Source organism: Scatophagus argus, chromosome 15 (assembly GCF_020382885.2).
Source record: "Scatophagus argus isolate fScaArg1 chromosome 15, fScaArg1.pri, whole genome shotgun sequence".
Classification (NCBI taxonomy): domain Eukaryota; kingdom Metazoa; phylum Chordata; class Actinopteri; family Scatophagidae; genus Scatophagus; species Scatophagus argus.
Genome location: NC_058507.1, coordinates 11,201,669 through 11,222,243, shown reverse-complemented (window position 1 = coordinate 11,222,243; position 20,575 = coordinate 11,201,669). Strand labels below are relative to the sequence as shown.

Here is a 20,575-nt window from a genome sequence, read left to right as displayed (position 1 = left end):
TTGTTGTTTTAAAGTTCTATTAACACCCCAAACACGACATACTTAAGATAATTTAAATACGAATACGTGTGTCACGTCAGTTAATGCCAAATGTGAGTCACTCTCACAGACTGTTAGCTGCAAATGCAAATACGACGTTTTGTACGCATTACGGCTGGTTTAGAAGACGAACGAGAAAGTGGTCAGGCAGTATCATCTCGTTTTGTGTGTGTACTCTCTGTTGGATGTGTGCCGTGGATGACAACCGTCCAGTCCGTCGCAACGGCAGCAGCAGCGGCGGCAGTGTATTTATCATAGCAGCAGCCGAGGGGGAGTGAAGTGAACCGGAGGAAGGAGAGAGAAAGGATTTAGGGACACCGAGCAAGCATGGCTACCCAAACGACAGCATCATGCACTGGATCCACTCTGTTGCGGCCAATCAGCGAAATTATCAATCTCCCTCTTGACCAGGTATGTTTTTGGATGGAGAAAATGTCGATACATGAACCGCCCGAGTTGATGATATGTTTGAAACATGCATAGTTATCGTAGTTAGCTAGCATGATTGGTATGTAACGTTAGCAGAGGCTGCTGATGCGCAGTGCTATTCCTCCCAAACGTTAGCTTAGCCTTCATACAATACGGATTTATTGAAAGCGAATGCATAAAATCACTGTTGGTGTTTCACTGTCATCACCAGTTAGTCCCCTGTCAGGCTACAGCTAATGCCTTTTGTCTCATCCCTTCGATGCCCAGAGCCAATTCAGTGGTTCCCAAACTGGAGTCCGAGGACCAAGATCCTTTTGATCTGCTTTCCATCGGATGATCGGCGTAATCTGGATTAACTAGTTAAATTTCACTTTACATTCACTCGAAGTTAGCGCTGGAGGCCGCAACGATTAATCCACTCTATTGTTAATAGTTTCTCATTGCTAAGAAACACAACAAAAGCTAGTTTTTTTGTATGGGGGGTGGAGCTGTAAAACGATTTCTTAAGACAGCAAAGGTCGGGAACCTGTAGTTTAATCTGTTAAGATGACATCAGATTTTGGATTTGGCATGATTCCAATCTGGTTATGAAGTGACTCCTAATGCCACTTGAATGCCACAGTCTAATCTAAGACATGCAATTCATGTTATGAGACAGGGCCTTTGTGTTAGTGTATTAATCACAGTTTATGGAGTTTTACATTTGCAAACCTAATCAAGGTAGAAAAACAAAAAAAACAAAAAAAAAAGAAGTGTGGTTTGTGGTTTGTGTCACAGGTTACTTCACTGATCATCATTGCTCATTTGTAATGGCAGAAGACACCACACCTTCTCTTTCAGTTTTTCCACATTTTAAAGAAGCACTGACATGGGTGGGGTAACCAGTGTTGCTGTGGTAGGTCTGGATTTATGGGATTATACTAGCAAGTGATAGTATTCTGAAGTGGAAATTGTTGTAATTTGTGTACAAATGTTTGCATTGCAAAGGGGATTAGCATGTATGCAAAGTATCTTTCCATAGCTTTGATTTTAGTCCTCAGCAGACATAGCCTGTTTTGATGTGTGGAGCCATCCAGTCATGCCAGCGTGGATCAGAAGCTCAGGATTTGCTAGAGAGCCTTCTAAATTTCTATTGCACTGATGTCTATCACACAATGGAGCAAAATTGGTTCATTTTCGCTTATTGTCATCAGCCGCAGAATCACTTGTTCTTGCCTTTACTTGTTCTTTGTCAGTGTGGGGTGACATATAGTTGAGCCTATTTCTTCCTCCTGCCATTTCACATGCAATCCTCAAGCCTCGTGACTCACTCCCCAGTCGCCTTGCGCGCGTCCTTGTTGAGCTCACCTGAGACAAAAGGGTGTGTTTGCTAGGATGTTTGCATTCCCAGCTGTGATCTGATTCGCATGTTTGAAAAAGTGTTGATGGTTCACAAATCTCGCCACCGCTTTCATACTGTTTTATGATTAAAATCATGAATTGAGTCATTAGCTGATGAGCTACCAAGTCATGTGAATAACCTCTAAATTTGTGTCCTCTTGTGATCCAAACAACAAACTTTTCTGACCATTTTCCTTCCCCCGTACCTGCATGTGCAGACTGGAATGTTTCATTATGTCTTGCCACCCAGGAAAAGCCTCCAGCCTCTCGTAGGAATGTTGCAGGCCGTGAACTCTCTACATCATAAACGTAATCTTTGAATTTGGACAAGAGATCAAGTGCCTGCATACTGTGCATCAATGAGTACACATTGGCGTACCCTCTACTTTGTATCTGTAGGTATTTTTTTTTATTAATAAACAAGTACTGTAACTATAATAATGTAATTTCTAACTGGTTGGAAGAAAGTATTATTAGAAGTATTTTCTAAAAGGACATGGAGCCAAAACTTATGTGAGATCAAACTTATAATTAACCCTCTGCATCTATAGAGCACATCACTTTCTGATCCAGTGACCCTAACAGCAACTGCTGTGTGTACTTTGCTTGACCCTGAGACCACATTTACAAGTCATAACAGTCCTTTTTACACTTTCTGCTGCTATGTTTGCTAAGTATGAATGAAGGACATGAGAAGTGCTCCACTGCCATGTATTTGTTTATTGAAATATTTGTATTGACTCTTGGAATAATGTCACTCTGGCTGTTTTGGTTTCTATTTGAATGCTGTCAGTGAGCAACAGTGGCACTGGACAAATAGGACATAATATCATGGGCTATCACGGCCAGCTCTACTTTGTTGGACAGGTGTCACCCTTGGGACAGTGTGGTTTGTAAGCTTCCTGCCAGCTGGGTGCCCTACTGTGCCAGGGCTGCTGTCACCACTTCAGAAATCAATATAGTCACTCAGATACAGTATGATCCATGTGGCTCATAGACACTGACACTCATTTTTATGAAGCTGCCATAGTGCGGCACCTCACTGTATGTTGTTAGGACTCTGTGTATCCCATGGGAGAGACAGGCCTCTGCACTGGCCAGTGTCAGAGCTATAATGGGAGCTGTGAAATCTGAACTGACTCTCTTCTTTACTCTTCTTCTTTCCCTTTCTTTCCTCCCTATACTGTACACTGCCTGTCCCCTCTCAGAAGCATGCTGTTACTACTTTGACTAATTCCTCCTACTGCATTTTTGCGCACCCACACAAATACTATATTCACCTACTCTGGTTCAGGGGTTCTGCTATGAAAAAATATGATTTATAAGCTCAAATTACACATCCTGATCCCAAGCTGTGTCTGCCTTGGCTTTGGTTGTATTAGCAGTTTTGTATCTGCTTGTCGTAAGCCTCAAGTGGAGCAGAGGCCATATCCAGTATGAAGTGTTGCTCTCAGTCTCAGTGAAGACATTGACCTGACAGTATTCATCAAGAAAATCCTTGACATTTTTTACTGCATGTCATTTGACCTCCCCTCACCTACATCCCTCTTATGTCCACTTGGCCCACAGCTCAGAAGACAACCTCTAAGTTAAGTTCTCTCTTAGATAATCCAGTGCTGTTATTGATCTGCAGATGATGAGTACTGATCTATTCCTTCAGGACTCAGCATTTGATGTTACGCATTCATACAGTGAAGTACAGTTGCCTTGCTGATTAGCTTGCATTTTTCCAGGGTAGCTTTGAACTGAATCGGGTCCAGTCTCTTGGGTGGAATATTTTCTGTCCAATGCAATCATGTATGTCAGTATCGCACCAATATGGTTTTCATGCTGACATCATCTGTGTTGTCATTTTAATGTTCAGTTTTGTTTTTACTCATGAATCCAATCAAATGGACCGTAGCATCATAAGCTCATACGGCTTCACAAGTGCCTTCCAGTACTCGAGTGTGGTTCCAAACGTTGTTTTACTTAATGCAAATCAGAAACAGCCCCATTAAATGAGTGAAGCAATCTCTCTGAAATGTAGGACTCCATTCCAGGAACCCTGGGTACTTTATTTAAGTGTTTGAAATAAGGTTTGAAGATCAGGTTAAGAAAGTTCTCAAACCCTGTGTCACTGAAACATGAATATTTATTCATTCTATTTATTGATCTTGAAAGGTTTATTTCCTCTGAGAAGGGACCCAAGTTACTCTGTAGGTTGCAGCATCAGCTGTGAAGTCATTCCACATCTGCAGCTGTTTCAATATGCAGCAGCTGAGCTGCTCCACTGGCTTATTTCACACACATACAATGAACCTTAACAATGTGCTGTTTGTTTATGGAGCTCTTTACTGTCTTGCATGCTAATAATTTTTGTTGTTCTGTGCCTTTTAGCGCAAACAGGTCTAACTGTTTTTATGCCAGACAGGCTAAAACTAAAGGGAAATGATGTTTTGACTAATACAAGCTCTTTTATATTGTGAACTTGTATCTTTGGCTTGTTGGATCAGATGCGCTTGGTGAAGGTGGTATGACTTGATGGAGTTTACTGGGGCTTGCAGGCAGCAGGTTGATTGCACTACTGTTGACAGGATATCGCTTAGGCGGTGTGGAATTTTCCATCTGTACCATGTTGTTTGTGTGTAATGACGGTTTAACCTTAAAATATGAGATTTATTTTGTTGGTGTCAGGGTTATTTATTTGACATATATATAAATGGTAAATATTTAGTGTTTGGATCAGTAAAGGTTTTGGATGATGTAATGTTTTAAGTGTAAGCAGTGGACTTAAAACAAGGCAGCAATAGCATGCACAATTGCTGATATACAGTAGCTTGTCAGATGATTGTTGTTGACAGTGTTGTGTTGTGATACTGTAGGGGCTACAGTAGACAAGTCCCTCTTGCTACTGAGAAATGATGTCAGGTGGCTGTTCTCTTTTGTGTCCTGTGATTACATGACAAAACACAATATCAGTTTCAGCTTTACTTTTTTATCCCATAGTTGCAGAACTTAAATATCCTTGTTGAAACAATATACAGTCAACATGCTGTTTTTGCAGGTCATCAATCACCTCAGTGTCCTCAGTATACCCATGCAGTCTTAAAGCTACCAGCTCTCAGTGTATGGCTGGTGCTGTAGAGTCTCCCCCGGTCACAAAAGTGTCGCTGCCCAGATGTACAATCAGTCTTCTGTTTATGTGACATATTGGATTGCAGTTTGTCACAGTCAACGGCCACGTCTTTTATCACAATAACAAGCCTTCTTTTGTTGCTGCTGCTTTTTTGGCCAGCCTATTGTACTGTAGGTCTCTGAGCCCCCACAGTGCCGAGGGTTTGACTCCTGGCTTTGCTTTTACCCACAGACATTTCCCCGCTAACAGTGACACAAGTCCAAGAGCGCAATGAAAGGCTCTGTTAAAATGAGTTAAACTGAAGTTTGAAATAAGCAGTCAAACGTAGTCATGTGTAATGTTGATTGACCCTTACTGTGAAAATCTGGAGGCTCAAAGTGATGCCTAACATCTCTGGATCTTTTTAAACAATCAGAGTGTTTATCTCATTAGCCCTAATGTTAACATTTTCATTTCAGTGACAAGATTTTCAAAGTGATTTTAAGGTTTTGGCTAGCTTTGCCTGAAGAATCTCAACTTGGCTTCCTCCTAAGATCCCTTGCTGCTGACCGAATCCCCAAAGTCTCCTGGTTTTGGACCTCTGCTCTTACTTTTAAGCCCTCGGGTCTCGTCAGAGTTTCTCTACCTCCCCTTTGTCTTTAATTGGCTGGTCTCTGGGGAGTCTTATCCCTCCAATTGATTTCTCTCCTCTTGGCTCTCTATAATGGAGTGCTGCTGGCTGCTGCCTCTGTTATGGTGCACAATCAACACAAGCATGTGTGATTCCTCCTGGGGAAAATGGCAAGACTTAGCCTTGTTGTTAACATAACTGGATAGTTGACAGCAGGCACAAACAGGCTGGTGTTCATAAAGGCAGCTCAGACTTTATGATCATGTGTATAACAAGGCTCGTGTATCGTAAGCGTGGCACTTAATCCAGAGAAATAGGAGTGCTTACCAGGTGGTAACCCAGCATAAATGGCAGCACAAATAACAAATTGTGTAACAACTATTAAAAACTATTTGGATAAAGATAAATAAGTAATGTGTATTGACTGATTAAAGTCAGAGTAGATGCATTTGCTCCAATTTGGACTGATAAGTTAACCTTTCGTGACTTTTTTTTTTTTTTTTTTTTAAGTAGCAGAACTTAAACACTACAGTGTGGGTGCTTGCATTCATCATGACTTGGTTTCATCCATCTCCATAAAACTCACCAACACTCTTCCACTCCCAAGTTTTTATCTTATCTCTGCTGTCTATCCATAGTATTCAGTCCTCTTTGTCCGACAGACCTGTCTGACGTCTCCTTGTCACCTAGATCCACCCTTTGATTCACCTCTTCTGTCAAGCCTTGAAGTTCAAGCTCCTAAAGTCTTGGGCTTATAAGAAATTATGTTTGTTAAGCACAACTAAAAGAAAAAAAAAAAACAGACATATGGAGTAAATAATGACAACATTCTTATCTAAACATATGGAATGAGCCACACAACATACTGCTGAGTAAGACCATGTTCCAATCCTGGATTTTTAGCCGTTAGTGCAATTACAAATATCACTTGGATTCTGAATGAGATTTTGCAACTTTCAGAACAGAACCTCACAGCTCTGCTTTTGCCTTCATCTCTCTTACCTCGCCATCGTCTTGTGCTGTTACGGTTAAAGCATGATGACTTCCTTATGTTGGAGTTCATGTCCTACTAGCAGTAAATGCAGTCATGGTGTTGCAAAACCACTTTAATAAAAGCATCAATAAAATGTCTGACAAGGTTTGTGTTATGTCATTAGTGTTATGGAAAAATGTGTTGGTTTCTGTATCTTCTGTAGTGCTTTGTGATAGAACAAAAAACACACATGCATGCTGTCTTACTGTCATTGTAGAAGGGAAATCTGTGCATCTGTCATTGCTATTTACTCTAAAGTACTTGGCTTTACTTCAAACGTGGATGTCCACATGACTCAGCTTACTAACTCATTAGCTCTGTTGGTAATGGTGTGGTGTTATGAGGGTGGATTGGGTTTCTCTGTTAAAAGCAGGCACTCTCGGTTAAGAGCACCAGTTTAATGTTTGCATGACACACCCATAGTTGGCACAGAGAACGTATTTTCAGGGGGTCTTTTCAACAGCTTTAGATTACAGGCCCAGCAAGTACACATATGTGATATTGTAGATTATAGATGAATGTACACAAGCAGGCCCAGCATTGAAGATTTCCCTCTGGTTGAGATTGGGTCCTTACAGTTAATATTTCTTACTTTGATAGTTGCTAGTCCTCTTTGAAGGTAATTTGGAGTGTGAGGCCTTTTAATTTATCTACAAACGTCTTATGTGTAACAGCTATTGCTCTCTGGTTCATTCACCGTGCTTCGCCTGGAGTCCAATGGGATGAAGGAGATGCATTCAATATAAATGAAAGGACTTGAATTTTTATTTGTAATTCAGTTGAGGTAAGTCAGTGAGGGCATTCAGCTGATTCACCTTCACAGGAACAGATACGTTCACCAAGCCTCTGTCACCTTACTTTTCAGTCCCTCTGCACTCCAATAAATAGTCAATCTGAAAATCGATCAGTCCTAAGTACAAGTTGCGCTGTCATCTGAAAAGTTTGGCTCCAGAATACGGAATTGATTCTCCGTGTTTACTCCTTAGCACCTCCTGCCATTGATTGCTTTGAACCTGATCACCTGTGCTACAAACAGCTGTGTAATCTGTGCTGACACTGTGCAATTGAATGTGTTACATGGATTCTCTCTCTCTATAGTCTGCTAGTAAAGTCACTAACATTTAGAGCATTAAAAATGCCAGACAAAGCAAGTTCACTTGTATAGCACCTTTCAAACAGAGGTAATTCATAATGTATTACATAAGATAAAGAAAAGCAGCAGAACCACATTCAAAACCAAAATGAAAGAAGAAATAACATCATTAAAACAGAACCAACACATCCCTGTATCCCTGTATCGAGTGAACTGGACGCTGAATGCTTCATGTTTTCAAGATGCCATGCTGATTGTATTACCAGTATCCAATTAATGACGTTAGAGGTTGAGTGTTTCTGAATTGTATCTGCTTCTCACCTTAATGTAGAAAGTGGCTGCAGTGAAACTAACAAAATAGAGTTGTTTCAGTTTCACGGTTGCAATCGTTCCCTCTTGTGAGGTGTGACATACTAGCAGAGAGCAAAAACCCCACAGTACAGGATTGGAAAAAAACATGCATACCCACAAACAGTGCAACTTGCAAGGCGCTACCCCATGCTGAGAGCTCTCCGGCTCTACTTCATATTGAAAGAAGTGGGACGTGGTTTCAGACAAAACATCTTCCAGTGGCCAGTAGAAAAGTGGATCTCAGCAGCACCGTAGCAGAACAACCACCGAATGTTCACCCAACCAGCAAATGTCAGTTACTTAACATGCTTATGTAACATTAGCCTAGCATTTGCAGTCTTTTGTAACATTACAGAAGGACCTACCTTTTTTTTTGTGCCGTGTTCAGTTCTCATACTTGACAGTTATTGTGAAGTTTTGAGCGCTTTGAATGGATTTTTGTCGTGAATTGCACAATTATAAAGCCTGCACACTCTGCTGTAGATGTTTACTCTTGCAATTGATGATCGGAGCACTTGACTGCAGATTCTTGCCTCGAGTGCCTTCAGTCATTTGTAAAGATCTGTTGTTGTTAAAGGTTGTCTCTTTATAGGGTGTTACATCATAACAACTGACTGCTTTTTAAAAAAGTCTAAGTAGTGATTGCCATTGATAGGAATATTACGCGTTTCATCTCCTGAATCAATATCTTTCCTTCTCTACACACAAACTAGTGCACTATTACCATACAAAGTCATAAGTAGGGTGGGTACAGTTTGCTTTTGAGCTGGTACCAGTACCTGGTCTTAGGCACCATACCAAATTTGGCACAGATTGAGTTCACACAGCGCCGACTTTATTTGGTCTCTTAAAAGTCCGAAGTCCAGTCACCAGCCATAGTTAAATTTAAATGCTGGTCTTTACAGAGAATATACAAGTTGTTATATCAATTTGGCTGTGTGTGTTATGCTTCACAGTCATTCTAAGTGAGTACCTGTTGTAATACTGACCTTTGGGATAGTGCAAAATGAATGCTTGCAGCAGGATGTTTGCATTATCGAGGACTGGGGCTTGTGGAACACTAAGATGGACTCTGCTCTTTAGTATTTGTCAAAATATCTTCATGTGTCTTGTGTCTTGCGAGCCTTGTGTTTTCTCAGTGAGTGCCATGCAGGCTGTTTTTTTGAAAGCTAATGTGCTCATTGACTGGGTGCCAAAATTTGGCTGTTGGCAGTTGGTGAGTATCTTCACTCTGCTTTGTCCCCATGTTCTTTTTTTGGTTATCTGCATATTTCTTACATGCTGAACTGTTAACATACAGTGTCCTGAGACAGCTGTGCACAATCCTGGATAAATGAGACCTGGATGAATGGATATTTCCTACCTTAATACTGGCTATATAGAGTACTTCGTCATTACTGTTTGCTGGTATTATCCACTGGCCAGTCCAGCTTCAAAATTGAAAAGTAGCTCTCTCCCCGTGTCCCTGTGTGCCAGTCATGTTATAAATCAAATAGCTGCTCTGCTGGCAGTTGTTTGCTAAGAGTTATGTGCATATCAAAAGAGGCTGTCAAACGAAACCCCCTGTTTATATTTTTATGCACTAACATTATTCAGCGCTGTGGAAGAGTCACGACACCCAGAAACAGCACAAATATATCTAACAGATGACATAATCAGTGAGCAGTTAATTTCAGTAGGTTAATTAGTTTATCTGCTGTAAAACACTTTGTGGAGCAAACTGCATCTTTCGTTTGGACACACTCCAGGTTATTTCTTTAAAATACTTTCCTCTCTCTGTCTCTCTGCCTCTGTAATGATGCCAGTAAATCTGTTGTATAAATTATATGGTGGGTAGTTGTTGAGTTGTTGTGTTGCTAAGTGGCATAAAAGCTCTTTGAGTAAAAGGACAGTAGAAGACGATAAAAGAAAGAAGGAATGTAGAGAGAGAGAGAGAGAGAGAGATGTCTGCAAGGCCCAGTCAGGCCTTTTACTATGGAGAGTTTTGGTTAAACAGTGTTTTGTCTTTTCTCTCTTCTGTTCTGCTGTTCCTCTGTGTTTGTTTTAGCACTGACATGGCATCAAGCTGTATGTACATAAGCCTGAGAGCATCAAGGCACGTTCACTCATCACTGTGCAAAAGTATCCCATCATGTTAATGTTATTTCATCATTATACATTCCCATCGGACACCTGGACGACCACTTGGAGCACTGATGACGTTTCAGACCATAAGCAGCCCATAATCTTTGCATGGGTTGGATTCATGTGTTTCAAGAAAGGACACACACACACAAAATGTGTATGGGGTTCTGACCCAGTGCTGCTGGCTGCCTTGTGGGGGAATTGTTGATCGTGTAGCTAATAATAGCCTGCATGACCATTGAGGCTGAGTGGGAACTGAGGAACAGCTCAGAGAGCAGCACGCCACACTGCAGGCTTTAACACTCTTGGTGTGTGTGTGTGTGCGCATCAGTGCATGTTTCCTCTGTGCTGCTCCTGTCTGTGTGGCATCATTGCATATATAGCCCATAATTAATATACATACATATATATATATATATATATATATAATGTGTGTGTGTGTAAGTAAGAGTGTGGGCAAGTGGGGGTCAGAATACTAGTCAAAGCTTTGTTGTATTGTTGCCAAGAACAAGAGTGTTCCCATACTGTCAGCATGATCTAGCTGGACACTGAGCGCACACACACGCACGCATGCACAAAAGTCAATTTATCTCTATGAGCCACCGCCAATTGTGCCCCATCTATTTGGCCAAGACACTAGACATGACGTTGCTTGAGTCTCTGTCTGGCTGAAGATGGCGTGTGTCTGTATGTGATTGTTAGCGAGTGTGTGTTTGTATGTGGGAGAACACTGGCAGACACTCCACTGCTCTTGTTTCTCTCCAGCCAGAGATGGGGTTGAATGGCAGAGGATGGAGCACCATTTTGTACAATCACCAGTTAGCTTTTCTGGCTGCATTCTTCGCTGTGTGGACAGTGCAAGTAAATAGCTTGTCTTGGTTGGTATTCTGTGCTTTCCTTACATTTTGCAGCAGATTTCTGGCTCTTTGTTGCTCTCTGCTCCATCCATGTCCTTTGTAACACTTGCTCAAACTCTTATTAACAGCTGCTTTTAATCCTCAGCGGGAATTAGACATCAGTGTTCTAATCCACCTAATTTGAACATTGCTGACAACAGGGTGTTTCTGCCTGTGTTTGAGTACTCTCTGAGGAGGACCAGGACAGTACTGTATATGTGTAATATATATGCTCCCCTGCCCCTTGAAAACAGACTGTGGCACTAGTTGAATTTAACTCGGAGGCTCTGAGTCCCTTCCTCCACTCTGGCAGCAGGAGTGCAGTGAATCTGCATGAGTCATAGTGGACTACAGCTGATGGGAAATGAAATGTGAGCGTGCAGCACAGCACTGTAGTGTCACATAGGCTGTACGACCGGGTTGGTGGTAGGGGTGGGTAGTGACTGAATGACATGGAAAAAAAAGGTTTTATGCTAATGACGGTCTAAATTTATCCCCCGCTTTGTGCTGGCACACGCACACAAACAGATGCAGGTGCATGTGCACAGACAGGAAGCCACCAGTCTCTAAGTAAGACACAGATAGGAAGGCTTTTACTTGCCTTTGCAAAAGGAACTATTTCAGTCTCTGCATGCTAAACATGGGGGATGGGAGATGGGGTGGGGTGGGTGCTATTTATGAAAAGTGATATTACCACAATTTTGTGTGTGGGGGTGGGGTTTAATTGGGCTCTTTTAGAGTGAAAGTCATTACCCAAGCAAAGATTTCTCTCTTGGGAAAGGCTCCTACAGTGAGCAAGTCAGACTCAACAAGCCAGTTTTAGTGAGATGTTTATCTTACCTAGTACCCCATGGGAACCGTACGCACTGCATTTTCTCCAGACTTACAGACAAATAAAGGTTGGAAAGTGTCAGTTGGCAGGTTAGTCAGATCGGACGAGAATTTCCAGTTCCTGCATATCACTGTCATTTAAATTCTGATATATGATATATGATGATCCCTCTTGGACTACTGTAGCAATTATTTACCAACATAGATTGCCACAGGAAAGCTTCACACCAGCAAAACTTTAACACTGTTTGTATTGCTTCTTGAGGTTTGTTAATTCTTAGCCACACTAGCAGTCAGTTGTACCACCGCTTTGGTTCAGACTGACATTCAGACTTTCCCCTCACTTTCATCTACTGCCACGAGCAAGTCAGAGGTTTCACTTTTATTCAGTTTTTTATTCAAGATTGACACAAAACATTGTGCAGATGTTTGTGGTTTTATGAAATTTACTACAGACATCAAGGATAAATTGATGATCACTTATTTTTTTATTCAGCTCCATCAACAGATGAGAAATTTAATCTGTCTTTTGGTTTATGACCAAAGACCTGTAAAACCAGTGATTTTCCCTCCACTTTACTTTGTGTTTAAATGTTAATTAGCAAATGTTAGCAAACACTCATGATGAACATGGTAAACATTACACTTGCTGTCATCAGCATGTTAGCATTGTCGTTGTGAGCATGTTATCACGCTGATCTTAGCAACTCAAAGCACAGCTGTGCTATAACATGGCTGAAAGATTTTTGGTCCAGTTTTCATTTAAAAGAAAAAGGGGAAAAGCTATGCCCAGAGGACAAATGACTTGCCATCCATCTGTTCCCTTCTGCACCATCACTCTTTCTTTTCTTCACAACCTCGCAGCCTCTCCAATGTGATATTGCCAGCTAAATATATTATATTTATATATATAGAAAGAGAGCTGATAATACTATATAAAAATTGTCCTTTTAAACCTTGTAATGAAGTCACAATTGTGGGTGAAGCACTTGTTTTGTTCTGGCTCTTTCAAGGCAAACCGACATAGAGGAAAACTTTTATGTTTGGTGGGGGGGGGGCAAAAAGTGGCTGGAAAAACAGCTGAAGTTATGGGAGAATGAGATGACATAGTGCTCTCGCCCTGAAGTCCTTCATGTTACTCTCCCTCACACACACACACACAGAGGGACATGCGCACTCTATTTCACTCAACAATGAGCTTCAGGAAGCTGGCTTATCTCTGTCTTCCACTGCATCCACAAAGACTTCCTCCCTCCCCTTTCAGTCTATAATGCAGCTTCTTAAAGCTGAGCTGAGGCCCGTGCCACAACTGCCTGATAGCTCATTGCCCTTAAGCACTAATTGCTCACTGGCGCCTGCCACCCATCAAAACATCTGAATGTTGTCTGTCTTTCTGCCCATATCTCTCTAGTCCATGCACGTTGTAATGATACTTGATTGATCTGCTATCAAGACAAAGCAAGCACATGCTGAAGACAAAGAGCAGGAAGAGATGTATTTTGTAGGGTGTCTCAACAACCCTGTTTGGTGCGATTTATTTGAGCTTTCGGAACATTGTGTCAGTGGAGTATGTTTATTCTGGAGACAAGAAAGAAGACAAATGAATAATGGTCTGTGTCCTCCACCAAGCAAACTTTGAGTTCATTAGAAACAAGAATGACAGGTAACCAAAATTTCAACCGTCCACCTTTTCTTTACAAGCCCTGACTTGCTAATAATTGCATAGTTTTATATTTGAACTACACTCAAAAAGTCTGAAGTTCATTCAGTGCTTTTTGTCCACCCACCTTTCCCCAATTAAGTTCTCGCCCCCTCCAAAGAACATTTTTCATTTGGTTTGCTGCAGTACATTTATCCAAAACAGTGGCTTTTTGTTTTCCTGGGGCTCCCTTTGAATCTCTTACAGATGGTTGTGCGCCACAGATATTGTGCCTTACATTCTGAAATAATAAGTATATTGTACCCCTGGGTAGGGTTGACTTGAGGGTGAATCAATAATAGAAGAGAAGATCCATGTATTATGAATGAAGAAACAACGTCCCTGGCACAGACGCGTGTCTCCTGCAAAATGTTTGTTCAGTGAACGACTATCTTAACACCTGGGACCAGGCTAAGGGAAAACACATTCAGCTTTTCTGTTAACAAATCCTGTGAATATCAAGAACAATAATATCTCTTCAGACCTTCAGATTGTGTTGTTTTTGTCATGCAGTGCATTTTCCAACATTCCCGTGTTACCGTAATTTTGTTTTAATGTACAGCGTGCACCCGGGAGACAACAGCAGTTTCCACATATCCCACAATTCTTTGCATTTATGTGGAAGGCATCTTTAATGTGAGACCAGAATCCCAGCCAGGATGCTATGGTGTCAGTTCACAGTGTTAAAATCACGTCTGTGAGTGAAATGTAGCAAGTCTGCTAGCATGTGGTCTTATTATGTAACTGCTGCTTAGGCGGCAGAACTGTTCCAAAAACAGTTCTGTTTACTTTGACAGTAGATTTCTGAACCGCTGGCATTAATTTGCACCGTCAGTCTATTTATATCGCAGCTTTTCATGGATCTAGTGATTTTAGCGCCATTTCAGAAACACTGATAAAGAGTTACTTTGGCATTATGTGGTCATTAATGTACAAACACAGGAACGAATGCATGCTCACCTGTTGTCATAAATACACAATATATACAAAAGTGTTGAAACACCCAACCAACCAGTTTTCCAGCTATAACAGCTTCCACTCTTCTCGGAAGGCTTTCCACATGATTTTTTGTGTGGGAATTTTTGCCCATTCGTGCAGTAGAGCATTAATAAGCTCAGCCACTGATGTTGAACCAAAAGGCCTGGCTTGCAATCTCTGCTCCAGTTCATCCCAAAGGTGTTTGACGGGGTTGAAGTCAGGAGTCTATGTGGGCCAGTCAAGTTCTTCCACACCAAACTCATCCAACCATGTCTTTATGGACTTTGCTTTGTGCACTGGGGCACAGTCATACTGGAATAGAAAAGGACCTTCCCCAAACTGCAGCCACAAAGTTGGGAGCATAGCATTGTCCAAAATGTCTTGTAATGGTGAAGTATTAAGATTTCCCTTCACTGGAAGTAAGGGGCCAAGCCTAACCCCTCAGAAGCAGCCCCATGCCACTCCTAAAATTCAATAACAAAGAGGTGTAAGTGGATACAAGAACAAAATTAGATTCGCAAGTATCCTCTTTAAAAGAGCTTTCTGTGTGACATTGTGTCACTAAGTGCAGTTTCAGGACACACGAGATCACTGATAAACCAATCAACAGGTCCAATTACAATTACAGTCAGTCAAGAACGATTTGCACTCGTCTCAGCACCACCAGAGACCGCTCTTTGAAAAACAGGTTTAACTAATCCTATGAACAAACAAAAGAATGACTGTTTTGCATATTTAGAGGTTTAGGTTTACTGATTATGTGCACTGTTTGCCCTGACAGTATTGACTTTACTTGCTGTTTTTGTTTGTAGTTTGTTTGACACGAAGTCATCTTTTCTATGTTCTTTTGGATTGATGGGGGGTAGAGGGGTCTGCTTCAGAATCACCACTTCCATGCCTCATGTGTATTTTCCACAACAGTTCATCTTAAATTTTCTTTGGGATCAATAAAGTATCTATCTATCTATCAATTAAATTGGCACAAATTAGATGAAAGGATTAGCTGTTTGGTAGAAGGCGTCTCTACAGATTTCCCATGAAGCCACTCGCTGTTTTCATGTAGTTCTACTTAACTTTATTCTAAAGTAACTATTTGTTGTTTGTATTCATGCAAATTTGCTACTGTCAAAAGTCAGCTACTGCAGTCTTATTACATGTCTCTCACATGAGAAGCTGAAGAGAAGGTAATTTGTAGTTGATAATTTGCTCAGTTAGAGCTTTCAACCCAGAGCTTTGCTCTGCTGTGAACAATGTAGTTCCTTTGTCACACCCTTCCAGTCTCCCTCATGAAAATTTTTCCTCACAAAACAATTTGCTGATATCCAGGGAGGGGCTGGTTTCACACTCTCTTGCTTTCAGGCTATTGCCTTAGACAAGTTCGGGTAAGGAAACACTGAAACGGTAGTTGTAATAACCTAAGATAATACTGTGTATCTTAGGTTATTACTATATAAAATGAATCTGATGAATTTTTTATTCTTTTAATCGCACATTATACAAGATATTTTTGTATTTGCTTTGTTGATGTATTTGCTGTGGAGGCATGCACGTAACTATGCACAGGAAAACTATCTTGATTTGTTACCAATATTGACTGTTTTTGCCTCTGTGGGCTGCATTGACAAATCAGTGCCTATACCAAGTGTGGAGCGTTTGATGGTTTGCAAATGAGCCAGTCAGTCATTCTGTGTGCAGGCTGGCTAGGCAGCTTTTCATTCATCTAACTAACAATGCCCTGCTCTCAAAGAGAGCAGCTTGAAGTAATCAAAGCATGAAATGACATCCAAAGTTGTGGATTTAGTAAATACTGCTTGCATGAGAAGGGCTAGCCAGGGGAGGTCTATTTGATGTGAGTTGTTGTCATGACCAGGGCATCATATTTTATTTTTAGCTCTTTAGATTTAAGGAAGGAGAGAGTGATTTGCAGTTGAATGTGGGTCCAATCTCGCCTGATGTTTTAACGCCAGAGGTTCCCCAGACTGAATTGGCATAATGCTCATTTATTCACATAAGGAGCAAATCAATTTTAACCAAAACTAGGTCCACTTCCTGTATTATTCATGGTTGAATGATTGAAATAGCTGCCAGTCTGAATAAGCACTGACATTTACTGGCACATATGTGGGTTGGGTTGTTTGCCTTTGATCCATAAAAGCTAGATAGATGACTGCCAGTTTACTTTTTGATACCACGAACCCTATCTACACATAAAATGACACAGCTTCATATAAACAAAATGACTCTTGGCCTGAATTGGTTTTTATTTGCTTTTAGTTTCCTTTAGTATGTAGCTCAGACAGTAAGGACCTGCCAACAGCCTATTCTGTTCTGCTGCTGGATTATTTGTTAATTATACTCTTCTTAGTCCCATGAGAGGCATTGAGGCTCATGTGCTTCGTGCGCTTGTGTGTCTGCATATTCACCTACATATGGTAAAACAAAAGTCCCCAGTTTTTACTGTCAAATGCCATCTGATATGGTAAAAACAAGCTTATCCTGCAGATTATTTATCAGTCTAAAGGACCTACATACTTAAGGCCATATCTGCCCCTCTCCCTCCCTCTCTCTCTCTCTCATTAAACATGCAGGATCCATAGATAATGGATGGTGCTCATGGTGTCTCTAGCCTTTCACTACTTACTGGCCAGACGGATCTGTTAACATGACCTATATACATAGACGGGCCATTGTGCCTTCAGACGGGCATCACTGAAATCGGCATCAAACAAACATGAGGGGTTGTTAGTGAATAAGTGTTCATTTCACCTCGTACAGTATTTAGTGTAATGTGACTTTATGTCTGCTATGTGTTTCCTGCTTCTTGTTCTCTTTTTTTCACAATTTGGCCTCAAATACTCTGTAATTTATAGATAGAAATGGGTTTTAAAAGGATTTGCCCAGTCACCAACTACGTATGACCACAAATGTGAGGTGACGTCATTGCACTGGAATAACAGCTCTTGCATTGCAATTACTAATAATGGCCTTGTGTGTTATGTCTGTGTCTTTATTTGCATTTGTAAAGGGAAAATAAAGGCAATGAGGACTGTCTTAGAGAGGAAATAGAGAAATAAATCTTTTACTTCGTGTTCCTGCGTATGTGTGTGTAGTTTGACAACGAGAATGATGAATAGCTCAGCCACAGGAAGTTCTTCACAGCAAGTCACATCAAATACCATCCCTGAGTCATCAATGACATAAGCAGAGATATACCTAAACACAACGCTGTTTATTACCTGCAGTAATGAGGGATAATTTAACAAGAGCGCCAGGTCACAGTGATGTTGTTAGTTAAATCAGTTTTAAAAATAATCAGATTTACAACATAACTTGATCCAGTCAGATCAATAAGACATAATACATATGCCCCTCTTCTCTGTCTTATCCCATGTGGTTCAGGATGAGTACAGATAAAGTGCTAGCAATCAAACAGAGAGGTTTCGATTGTGCTAACCTCAATGGATCCAGTCAATCTCACTATTGTCTGGAGTAAAGCCTCTTTACTGTTCCATTTAGAGACATTAAAAGATGAAATAAGGTCTCAAACATCCACCCTAACTAAGCTTCACTATGACCTGCCAGACAGAATGGATTTACATTCAAATACTGTGTAACACTAAAATAAATGTATTAAGAGAAAAGGTTGATATCTATTGTATTATTGTTAAGAGAGATTGCAGCTGTGCTTAGTGGCCCACATCTGCCTCATGGCACACTTTAGCCCATCAACAAAGCACTTAAAAAAATCATATAGATGATGCATTTAAAAAAGCAGCGTGAGCCATCAAGAAGTCAGAGGGTAACTAGCTAGTTAACCACTAGCTAGTTACAAAGACTAAATTCCTACTGTGTGTTTTACTTTCTCTTTGGGTTGAATTTTCAGGACCTAACATGACTCAGTGTTAAGGTGGCAGTCATTTATATGTATTAGCAAAGTAATTCTCAGTGATTATAATTCACGTCTTGGGGAACATTATGTTTTATGGTACTTTCATGCAACTGACATCTGGGTTTTTACCTTATTGTTTGTGACCAGTGTGCTAATATCCTTTGTCTTTCTGCAATTTCCACAGTACCCCTCTTCTATAAAGGTCAACTTCCTTTCTCACTTTATTTGTCATTTCCTTCCTGTTGCTCTAATCCCAGGCGCTGGCATAGTGTCCAGCTCCTGCTGTAAGTCTTTTTGCATTCATCCTGATATCACAAACTTCTAACTTTGTTGATGTATGTCCCTCGCAGGTTAACTTTGTGGCATGCCAACTGTTTGCTCTGCTGATGGCTGTGTGGTTTCGGATCTACCTCCACCCCAGTAAGACCAGTCCTTTCATCAGACATGTGGTGGCCACTCTGCTGGGTTTCTACTTGGCTCTCTTCTGCTTTGGCTGGTGAGTCACTGCTCTGTTTGTCCAGCAGCTCTTTTCTTGTCATCGCTGTTACTTTATACCTCCTTCATCCCCTCCTCCCTTCCTTCCTTGATTCCTCAAAATGTCTTCTTACAATTTTACATTGATGAGATCCTTTTCCTGCAGAATGTGGATATGTTACAGTCTCATGCTATTGTAAATACGTTACTGTATGCTGCTGGATTGTTGGTTAATCTCATGGTTTAGGTATCGGTAAATGAAATATTATGTAATATTATGAAATAAAAGGAAATGTTACAAAATGTTGTGCAATAAAGTGTCCTTTCTCATTTAGGAATTTCCTGTATTTCCCAGAATGCCTCTCCGAAAAGCCCAGAGATTGTCCCTGATTGTTTGGTTATATCTTACATGATTAGTCGGTTAAATTTGGAAAGTTAATCAGAAACTATTTTGATAATCACTTAGACTTTTAAATTGTTTTATCAAACAACAATGCTAAACATTTGGCTGGTTTTGCCCTCTCAAATGCAATGCTTTTCTTTGTGATGCTGTTTATGATAGTAAACTGAATATGTTTGAGTTTTGAAATGTTTATTAGACTAAATGCCACAGTAATGTTCAGTTTCCACTGAAAGACAAAGAGTATATTGAGTACTCAAAAAATGAGCAGATTAACTTGTCTTTAGTTGTAGCCTGATTTCAGCTGTATTATCTACATGAAGATGTGCCCTTTAGAGGAGTGAAACATGTCTGTGCTTGAGCAAAAGAAGGAGTGACACCCCCCCCAGGAAAACACAACAGGATTGTGCATCACATAAAGGTCACTGATGATATATAATCATAGAAAGAAAGGCTAAGTCTGAAGACTCTGAACAGTGAATCAAGTGGCATGCCATTTTTGCACTCAGTTTGGATTAATGCTGAGGGAACCCTTTGCTAGCATTAGCGACACGCTAACAGGTGTAAGCACCAACAGCTGGTGAAAACTCCCGTTGTCTGGACTTGGATAAGTTTGACACTGTGTAATAATTAATTGTTACTTGATCAGAAAGTGTGGATGATAAGGCAGTGAACATGACATGTTTTGTCTATTTAGAGTGTTTTGAAATTAAAGTTCTATTTACTCTACCGTATTTGTTAATTGTACTTTGATGGTTTGCTCGCTGAAGGTGAAACAAAAATGTCACGGATGTGTGGATGAGTTTGTTGATTGGTGTCACGGTAGTCTTCCTCAGGTAAATACCAAGAAAACTAGGGAAATGTTGTTTTTTTGGTTTATTTCAGAGTAAGCAGAAAGACACACCTCTGAGTATCTATAAACAGTGACTGCAGTTAAGTTGTAAATGAATATAAATGTCTATAGACAGTGACTGATGAAAAACCATCATGGGATGTAAACACAAATGTCATTTGCAGGAGAGGAGTTTGCTGTTCTGCTTTGGTTCTCCTGTCATCAGCCTACACCTTTTCTCTTTTTTTTTTTTTGCTGCTTGTTTGCCATCTCTCCTGTCACTTCTTCCACCCCACCCCCCACCTCCATTGCTGCCTTTCCCCTCCTCATTCTCTCCATCCTTGCCAAAGCAAATGGGTCGATTGGGTAGTAACTGATATCCAATTAGAAAGCTATTGC

The 20,575-nt window shown here is 40.7% G+C and overlaps 1 protein-coding gene across 2 annotated transcripts in view; it reads left to right on the top strand.

Annotated features, from left to right (window-relative positions):
- The first annotated feature begins 206 nt into the window (after positions 1-206).
- Positions 207-20,575, top strand: part of mboat2a (membrane bound O-acyltransferase domain containing 2a) — a 36,479-nt gene continuing 16,110 nt past the window's right edge. Inside the window, exons 1-2 of one of the 2 annotated variants that reach the window (XM_046412620.1) lie at positions 207-450; positions 18,821-18,966. In XM_046412620.1, the coding sequence (XP_046268576.1) occupies positions 367-450; positions 18,821-18,966 (230 nt within the window). In that variant the 5' untranslated portion in view covers positions 207-366. The remainder of the gene's footprint in view (positions 451-18,820; positions 18,967-20,575) is intronic. The other variant, XM_046412621.1, reaches the window with a different exon arrangement.